This window comes from Lates calcarifer, linkage group LG1 (assembly GCF_001640805.2).
Source record: "Lates calcarifer isolate ASB-BC8 linkage group LG1, TLL_Latcal_v3, whole genome shotgun sequence".
NCBI classification, from domain to species: Eukaryota; Metazoa; Chordata; class Actinopteri; family Centropomidae; genus Lates; species Lates calcarifer.
Window position 1 is genome coordinate 12,197,876 of NC_066833.1, and position 9,886 is coordinate 12,207,761.

At 39.3% G+C, this 9,886-nt stretch overlaps 1 protein-coding gene across 1 annotated transcript; it reads left to right on the plus strand.

Moving 5' to 3' along the window:
- The first annotated feature begins 4,805 nt into the window (after positions 1-4,805).
- On the plus strand, positions 4,806-6,960 carry LOC108886893 (C-X-C chemokine receptor type 4). The gene is made up of 2 exons (XM_018682009.2): positions 4,806-4,945; positions 5,288-6,960. Exons 1-2 carry the CDS (start codon positions 4,847-4,849, stop codon positions 6,410-6,412), a joined length of 1,224 nt encoding a protein of 407 aa, XP_018537525.1. The 5' UTR covers positions 4,806-4,846; the 3' UTR covers positions 6,413-6,960.
- The last annotated feature ends 2,926 nt before the right edge of the window (positions 6,961-9,886 follow it).

Here is a 9,886-nt window from a genome sequence, read left to right on the forward strand (position 1 = left end):
TGATAAATGAGTTAAAACTCTAATTCCCGCCAGGAAAGTAAAGCAATGCATTTACCCACCTTGTTAACACTATCGTCACAATATCATGCACAATATCATTGAACAGCTGGACTATTTTCACTTCACCCTATATTATAAAACACTAAAACATAGGATACTGAGAGTAATAATAGTCATTTCCACCGAGCTGCTTGCTGAGTTTCTGCACATGCCTTGCATTTCATATTGAAATCACAGGAGTATTATGACCTTGACTGAGGTCAAGGAAAGAGTTTTTTAAAGGGCAAGAAACACTTGCAGCTCTGCAGCAGAGTAGGAAGTTTAAAAGGGTGCCATTCAAAGATAAGGAGCAGGCTTTGTCTTTTAAGTAGGTCTATTGTTAAAATGCAAGCTCTTTAACATTTCACCAAGCAAGCAAACCGGATGCTTTTAGAAATATTTTTTTATTGTGTGGAAATAATAATCATCAATATTTATCTGTGCCAGCTTTGTGAGAAAAAAATCCACTGGGACTGACAGCTTCCACATGTCACTCCAATCAAGCAAAGACTCTTTGGTCACTTCTGCACAATATCTGCATTCATGATTGAACTCCTGTGATAAATAGTGTATTAGAGAATCACTTTTCTGGTGTCATGTTTTACTCACTGAGGCTTGATTCATCTTGTCCCGACACAAGACGAAAACCCAAACAAAGGCTCAGAGAGCATGAGGGATAAGGCTCTCATCTTGGCTGAGGACTGCCACCCCCCTGCCAACCTTCTACCTTAAACAGAGCTGCGCACATCAACCATGGAGAGAAGGGAAAACAAAAGCACCCCGAGAGAACCTTGACTGATAGACAGATAAAGAAGTTGTACATTCCAGGGTGAATAATGAACATAACTCAATGCAAAAAATGTGCAGGGACATTCAGATCTCAGTTATTTAAAAACAGTGGAATCCACACTTAACGCCCTGGGAATATTACGGAATTCGCTGTATTTCATTAAGAGACAAAAATACAAAATATATGCCTAAAAACAGATTTAATAATACAACAGATTTTTATTTGACTCAGACAGTGTGAATAATGATGTGAAGGTAGCAATGTCTGATGGAACAAACAGTACTCTAATGAGTAGTGGATGCTTTTGGCCCACTAAATCAAAGTGCAAGTGAAAAGGAGCACTGCAAATATCACAACACACATGAAAGCCTCTTCTCTCACTGTTACACAATGCAGTCTACAATGCATTGACAAGCACACACAGCTCTTCTGTGCATGTATTGAACTGAAATACACGTGAACCACTTTTCAGTGCTCAGACAAGGGATTACAGGTATTTGAGTTACCCAAAACCTTTGTGCATTTATAGGCGACACCCAAAGTCAGTTTCGACAACAAAGGCTGGATGTTATTTTTCTATGTGGTGATTTTAGAAAAAAGAAAAAAGCGAAGGTGATATTTGAGCAGAGGTATCATTATGAGAAATTATCCCGTGCCGACTTGCTGAGGGGGGCCCAGGATGAGTTGGAACTGGAGGGCTGGTGTTGACTGCTCATTCTTTTCTTTATCTCACTGGCATTCTTCTGCTTCATTTCAATAGCCATTCTTCACTGAAGAGCCCCCTTCGCTGTCGTTCACACTTCTTGTGATTTGTATTCTAAGTAGCTCACAGATCTTTTGTATTCCAGGCCGATAGCAATCTGAATCCTCACACTGACAGTGGAGGCTGCAGATATCCTGCTGAAGCAAAAAAAAAAAAAAAAAGGTCTTATTTATTATGAAGAATGAAACCTCTTTTGCTGAAATACAACAAAATCATAAGCTCCTTGTACACACGCCGACTCCACACACAGAAGATGAAAGGTAAATTGAAAAAGTGGATTGACTGTAGTGTACTGATGGTGCTGAACCTTTTCTGGAAATTCTATGTTCTTTTTGCATCAAGTCCACAATATTCTAATTTTAATGCCATGAAAAGGAGAAGACATGTATAACTTTGATCTTACTTGTGCTAAGGTACAGTACTTAAATTAATCTGGAACCATGCACCCATAGGACACCCTTTAAGTAACAAATAAGAAACAAAAGCTGGAATTGGTTGTAATATTTCTAATATGTAGAGCATATCTCTATGATTGCTGCATTGCTGGTGATGATTGCATTGTTTGTTGAGTTTTGTGATATGTGTCGTGAACCTGTCAAAACATGTTACACTCAAATTAATTCAGTGTCAGGCAATTATAAAAAATATAAAACCCTGAATTTAAAACCAGCCTTGGGGAATATGAGTGAACTGCGTAGTTTTTGTAAACATATGAAGGCTTCAGAAGAAATACGTAAAAAAAAGAAAAGAAAAACAAAACGTGAGTCAATGGAATTCCCCCATGTTGTGAAACTGATTTGGGGAATGTAAGAAATAAAATGTTTGTATGCAATTTAGTATGTAGATGAAATTCAGGAGTTCTGCTTCCAGACAGATAACAGAGCAACTGTCTGTGTCTGAATGACGCTGATAAGAGCATCATATCAATACAGTGGCCTTTCTCTGAGCCGCAGATTCCCCCTGTTCTTCTCCTCAGGAGTCCAACTGCAGGCACATCTGAGGACAGCACACTCACAGGATTAGTCTATAACCACTTTGATAAGGACATGTACAGGATTGTTCCATTCAATCAAATCCAATGATGTGTTATTAACATGTATGTGAAAGCTGAATTACTGCTGATTATTAGATTATTAATTCATCAGTGTTGTGTTATCATATTAAATAATGATCACTGAGCTTCTCATTAGTTTTTTTCTGCACTGATGTGGTGTTCAAGCACTGCATGACCAAATGCTTATTTGTAAATCAGCCTGTGTGAGTTTCCTTCTTTCATTCTAAAGAAAATGAAAATCAAAAATACATCATTTCCCTCACACTAGGGGATTTTAGTCGAACCAGATACCAGATGTTCTGAGCAGAAAGTGTAAATGGCATCATGAAGTGGCAACAAATTGAATCACTTTTCTCTATATGACAGAGGGGAGCAATGATTTTTCAGTTCAGTGTCAAAAATATTATAATCACATGCAACTACTCTGCATTGCCCATTATATTTTGTGTGAACATAATGCAGTCTGTGATGTTCAGTGCTACTCAGGAAGTCACATGTGGCAATAGTCATACATTTTCATCACAGTTGAGTGATTATGTTTTTAAACTCAGCTGTGAACTGTTAAGTGCAGTGGGAGTTTCGGGGGTTTTCAGGGAACAATAAGTTATAAAATGTACTGTACCTTTAACAGACCAATTTGAGTTATTAAATCTCAATCTTTCCCTAACTACCTTCTGAAATGTTATGTTGTCATGCAACTTTAGTACAAGGAGATGACATCACAATAATCAATGATGCAGATCAATTCACTGAATCAATCACTTCTCTCATATATCAAAGACACTGAGTAGTATTTGCATGCCACATGGAGGATATTCAGTTTCAGACAACCGTCAGCTCCGTCTGGTAGGAGGGCGGGGAGTTTCGTGTGGCCTGGCCCTGTCATCACTACCCTAACTGAAATCAGAGAGGGCTGCTAAAGCTGTAAGAGAATGAATGTTCAGCACAGCGGTGCTCAAAAGCCGTTTGATAGAAATCCCACATTACAAGGGCGTGTGGTTCTTTTCAAATCCACTGGCGATCATTTAGCACTTTGGAGTGCAGACATAACAGCACTTGAGAAGTGACAGGGTGTGTATAAAGGTGCGGACAGATTCAGACCTCAGCTGACGAAAACTGTCATTAGACACATTTATAAAGTTATTTGTAGAGAGAAATATGAGGATGGTAGGGGACCCAGAACAACCCAGCGAAATGTCAGTCCTCGCAGAATGAGGAGGGAAGTGCAAAATGTGAGGTCACTGGGTTGATGATATATATCACAGTAAAGCATGCTTAATCCTAAAATTGCTCTGAGTTTCCAGTACCTTGCCTGGAGGGACATATGAAGGGCCTTAATATAGTATCTATTACTGTATACTAATAACTTTATAGAGCTTTGCAGCATGTTAGTCACCTGTGGTAACACAATGGCAATATTCCTGCATTCCTGTAGGGGTCTTCAGTGCACTTAATAATGATAACATCATAATGATATGACCTCTGCCTCCTCTTATACTGCAGTAAATGTCATGATGGGACTTCACTGTGATACTCAGCATACATTTTCTCTTTGCTGTTTCAATATTTCAACTTCACAGGTAACACTGTAGTATTAATATAGGGTGTTCTGTGATTCTGGGAAGGGGTTTTTGGTTTCTGTGGTGTTTCTATTATTATGCTCCTGTTGCTGTAGTGTTTGTGTTCATCAGGTTATTCCTCCCAACATGTGTCATAGGATTAGTATAGTTCTTGTTTGAAAAAAGGTCTTAACTTCCTATTACAGGCTTTGAAAAACACATCATAAAGGAAACTAGATTCAGAGCAGAAATCATCACCAGAATTCAATTTAAAATCTTCGTTTTAAGATTTTTTTAAAATTGTGTGTCCTGTATGTTACTTGGGCCAAATAATAATAATAATAAGAGACTCTCACACAACATAATAATAATGAAATACTCTCACACCTTGTACCCAGACACTTAACTCAGCCTCGGACGTTTTTTGGGTTTTTTTTGTTTGTTTGTTTGTTTGTTTTTAAGGTCATAACAGACGTTTTTTAAGAGGCAAAAACTTTCAAAAACTAACTGCCGCCCTCACCACAGGCAGAGTTACAGAGCTGATGGTTTTATAGCCAACCTGTTTTTGGAGACGAGTATACTATTGCTCCTCCTCCTGGGGGGAGGGGTCAAAAGTACCGGCGGTCTTTATTAACCTAAGTATGTTGCCCAGTCAACAAACTGATCAACCTGCTTCACAGGCAAAGGCACACACGCTGGTCTTAACGTTACATTTTCAACGAGTGGTGGAAGACATGGAGGTAAGTTTCTTTCTTCTTATTATTTTAATCTAAGCTGTGACAGTTGTGTGTATTTTTGCTGGAGGCCTGTGTAATGGCAGTTAATGTAGATAGAGTTTATCATCCGTTACCGGTATTTACAGAGGTTTATTTCATCATATTCTCACTTTTTGTCTAGTTTTTCATATTACTCCCAGTGATAAAATTAGCAGTACAAGATAAACTTTTAGACAACTGTAACTTTTAATGGTTATCAGAATTTACTTTTTTTTTTTTTTTTTCAAAAGAATTTTTGGTTGTCACGTAACCAACAATCACCGAGATCTCAACTGTTCTCTAACATTTCAATCCCTTCTCTTTCAGTTTGACCTTTCAATTGAGCTGTTTGACAACATCACTGACAACATCACAGAGGAGTCCGGAGACTTCGGTCTGGAGTTCCAGGAGCCATGTGGCAGTGCGCTGAGCAGCGAATTCAACAAGGTCTTCCTACCGACGGTTTACGGAATAATATTCATTCTAGGGACCATTGGCAATGGATTAGTCGTTGTTGTCATGGGCTACCAGAAAAAAGTCAAAACTATGACGGACAAGTACCGGCTCCATCTCTCTGTGGCTGATCTCCTGTTCGTCCTCACGCTGCCCTTCTGGGCCGTGGATGCAGCCAAGCACTGGTACTTCGGAAGTTTCCTATGTGTGTCAGTGCACATGATCTACACAGTCAACCTGTACAGCAGCGTGTTGATCCTGGCCTTCATCAGTCTAGACAGGTACTTGGCAGTCGTGCGGGCCACTAACAGCCAAGCCACAAGAAAGCTGCTTGCAAGCAGAGTGATCTATCTGGGTGTGTGGCTGCCTGCAGCCATACTGACTGTACCTGACATGGTATTTGCCAGGGTGCAAGACACAGAGTCTTCAAAATACCTCTTTACAGATGAGAGCATGAAGACTGCAGACCCCAAGACCATCTGCCAGCGCATCTACCCGGAGGAGAGCAGTCTCATATGGACAGTTGTTTTCCGCTTCCAACACATCCTGGTGGGCTTCATCCTGCCCGGTTTGGTCATCCTCATCTGCTACTGCATCATTATTGCCAAGCTGTCGCAAGGCGCCAAGGCCCAGGCGCTGAAGAAGAAAGCTCTCAAAACCACGGTCATCCTCATCCTGTGTTTTTTCACTTGCTGGCTGCCCTACTGTGTTGGCATCTTTTTGGACAATCTCATAATGCTGAATGTGGTCCCTACATCCTGTGAACTGCAACAGGCAGTGGAGAAGTGGATTTCTATCACTGAGGCGCTGGCTTATTTTCACTGCTGCCTAAACCCCATCCTCTATGCTTTCCTGGGAGTTAAGTTTAAGAAAACAGCCAGGAGCGCACTGACAGTCAGCAGCAAATCAAGTCAGAAAGTGACTCTCATGACTAAAAAGCGAGGGCCAATTTCATCCGTGTCAACTGAGTCAGAGTCTTCAAGTGTTTTGTCAAGTTAACAAACAGCTTTCATTAGAGTCTGTGACTTGATACTCTCAGGAGAGAATATAACTAAGCTTTAATTTCAAAGAACTTACTACATTTTGTACAGATGTAAAAAAGATTGTTTTATACATTGTGATTTGTTTGCCTTGTGTTCTGCAATTGTATGTCTTGTAAGGGTTTTTATTACCTTTTTTCAAAGTTTTATGTTCTTCAAAGCAGATTGTATCCTCAGGCAGTGCTTCATTTCCATTAATTCAGCTTTACAATCAAGGTCCATTTTCCCTGTTTTCATCTTTACAACCAGTTTTGCTGTATCAAAGCTCCAGCATACAATGCCCATTTCTATTTTCAGGGACAGTAGCTGCTTTTGGAAAGGTGTACATAGTTTGTAGCATTTGTGTGTTCGCACTTAAGTTGTGTGATTATCTGAAAGCTATTATTTATTGCTGTCATTCACACTGGAAGTTTTGTAAAGAAAGAGACTGCATGCTGCTTTTTTACTATTTTAAAGTTGTGTTGTTTTTAAAAAATGTAAAAATAAAGAATTAAATCCTTCTCATAATGATAGCGTGTTGTGCATTTTCACCTAAAAACTAGCTTCCCCTCCCCTCCCCTCAGGGGTGTGGGGTTGGAGGATGAGGTGTGTGTGCTGAAGGGGAGGGGGGAGGGTGGGTGTCTCCTAACACAAATGTTTCCACCTGATCTGGCTATAAAGTGTAGGGAGGACTAGGAGGCAGACCCTGTAATTGCAAGAACATCTGTGCACTTTTACATCTTAAGCAGCCATTACACAAAAGCTAAAACCTTCAGTTATAATTAGCACCCATATGGCTGCTTTACAAAGAAAATAGCATGTTAAGTTCTCCTTTGACTTATTTCCTTTTCAGTTTGCAAGATATACTACTTCCATTATTTTTGGCCTGTAAACTAGTTTTATCCCCAGTCGCTCTCCATAATGGGTCAGTGGGTCAACTTAATCATTCCTTGACTCACAAAACACAGAATAATAGCATTCAGAACACAGGTTACATTCTGAAAAATGCAAATGGGCAGACATAGTCTTTGTTGAGGATGGTAATAAATCTGTTGGAATTATATAGTGAAAGCATGAGACATAAAAATGACAAATTTGAACACACACTCATGTCAGTCTTTCTGTGGACTCCTTTATCTGCTTTACGTGTGAAAAATTCAAGTTCAAATTGGACACCGGAGGAAGCTGGCAACAATAGATGTCAAGAAGAAAGAAGCCATCAAATGGCTCCTGTGCAGTGCAGTGCTGGCATCCATTCAAGACTCCAATGGAGATACATTTCCATTTCTTTACATGTAAAAAAGGGTGTGAAGTGCCCCCATCAAGCCACGAGGTGGATGGTTATTTTGGGGCTCTGGTCTCTCGCAGTGAAACAGGATAAAACAAGAGCTGCTTTTTCAGTTGGAAATGCTCCCAAATGATTCAGAATTAGCATAAGAGCCATGCTGCCTCAGCCTGAGCAGGGAGAGATTTGTGATTAACACTTCACTATGCTCAAATGAATCCTCTTCATCTGCTTCAATTGTCATCAGGAACCCTTGTTGTTAGACTGGGATTATATCAACCACTGTATTTACAGTGTTTACTGTTTTACTGTGTTTGATGTGCACACTGTAGGGATATACAACAAACTGATAAACTGTATGGGAATGTAACTGACTTAAATCAAACATTAGTTATTGTGCATTGTAAGCGGTTGAAACCTCAGGAAGTTCATAGGTGAATGCAACAGTCAAGAGAACGGTTTATAAATACACAAAGAGATGAATATGTTTTTAATGCAGTGCAACATTTCCTACAAAGGGAAGTCAGATTACATTTTCATGTAATTTGTCTCATGGATTTGATTTATTATATGGTTGTGTTAAAAACCCAACACCACCATCAGCAGCAGCAATATTAAAAAAACATATATGGATGACACTTTTCTCCAGATTGTCCAAAGTGCCCACTTGAGTGTGCAGACTTTAAGTATTCATAACCCCCTTGGGAATTCAAGGAGGTCCTCTTACATTCATAATTAAAGCTTTTGTTCTCTTTGTGTGATGAGAAAATATGCTGCTCAACAACACACATTTCTAATACTGCCTTACGAGTGTTTATTGTAGATATACAAAGCGTTGCTAAGTAGACGACAATCTCATGATCCTGTAGCCATCACATCTCGCAAAACATCAACATCATCTTCCTGTGCAATGTGGCGAAAATCCTGAATTTCTGATATCTAACATGTTAGTTTAAACAAATTCATTGTGTGTATGTTTCAGCCATGAGGGATTTCTTGTTTGCTTTACTGGGTTAAAGGCCAAAGCTGTTGAAATGGACAGGAAATAGTTTCCACTCGTGATTCATTGTCAGTGCACTGGAGACCATTGTCCAGTCTGCATAGAATGTCATTTGGGGTTTGCTGTTGAGATATATCAAAATTATGAGTGACAGTATTAGTACAGGTAAGTGCAGAAATTATTATAAATGGCTTTTACAAACTAAGGATGAAAGGAATATAAATACCACAGGCTCTTTTTGGGCACTGACCTGCACCACTAATGGTTACATTGTTTGGGCTGGAAAAGTGAGCAGCAGGAAGGCTGTTTCCTGCGTCAGGAGTTCCTGTGGCCAACAGCCTGAGAAAAGCTTTGATGACACCCCCACTGTATTCAGACCACCATCACTCGCTGCGCATGACCATTCCTGCAAAGGTCACTAGATACCTGGGTGTACTAAGTGCGCTCGACCAAAGGCGTGAAAGTAATTTCATGGAGATCAGTTTTAGTGTTTGTGTGGATGTGTAAAAAAGCCCACACATGGTGGTCATTTGTTAGTAGTCTTATTACCACGTGCTTGTGTGTTTGTGTGCATTTTGTTGTAGGTATGTTTTAAAATGTAATTTTTCTTTATCTTATATTCAACTGGTAATATTGTCATGTGTATAGCCATTTCAAAGTTTTTCTGCATTATGCGACCATCAAATCATGACCCTTTAGACCACAGACTACAATTTGATCAATTTGTCCTTTTATTTATTTTTTTTAATCATATGTCTCTGTATTTTGTTATTGTGAGACAAAGAAATACCATAAATATTTCAATATAAACTGAACTTGGCTGCACGCAAGTCAACACCATTATTATTTATTACATTTTTTTATACAGTTTACATGCAATCTAAACACATTATTTGGCCTTGCCGAAGATGTATCCATTGTCTCATGTTACTTAGAAAATTAACTTATCAAAGTATACTATTATTTCCATAATACATTTTAATGTTGACTGCTGCTAATTGGCATAGTGTAACCCTAGTTCATAGTGATATGTATAGTTTTGACCAAAGTACCTCTGAGTCATTTTCCATTATGTGTTTGTATTATTTTGTCTACCCCGTGTGCCGGCCGGACAAAATACGTCAGTGGGAACCACTCTTTAGTCTGACGTTTCTAGCCGGTGTTCTGAC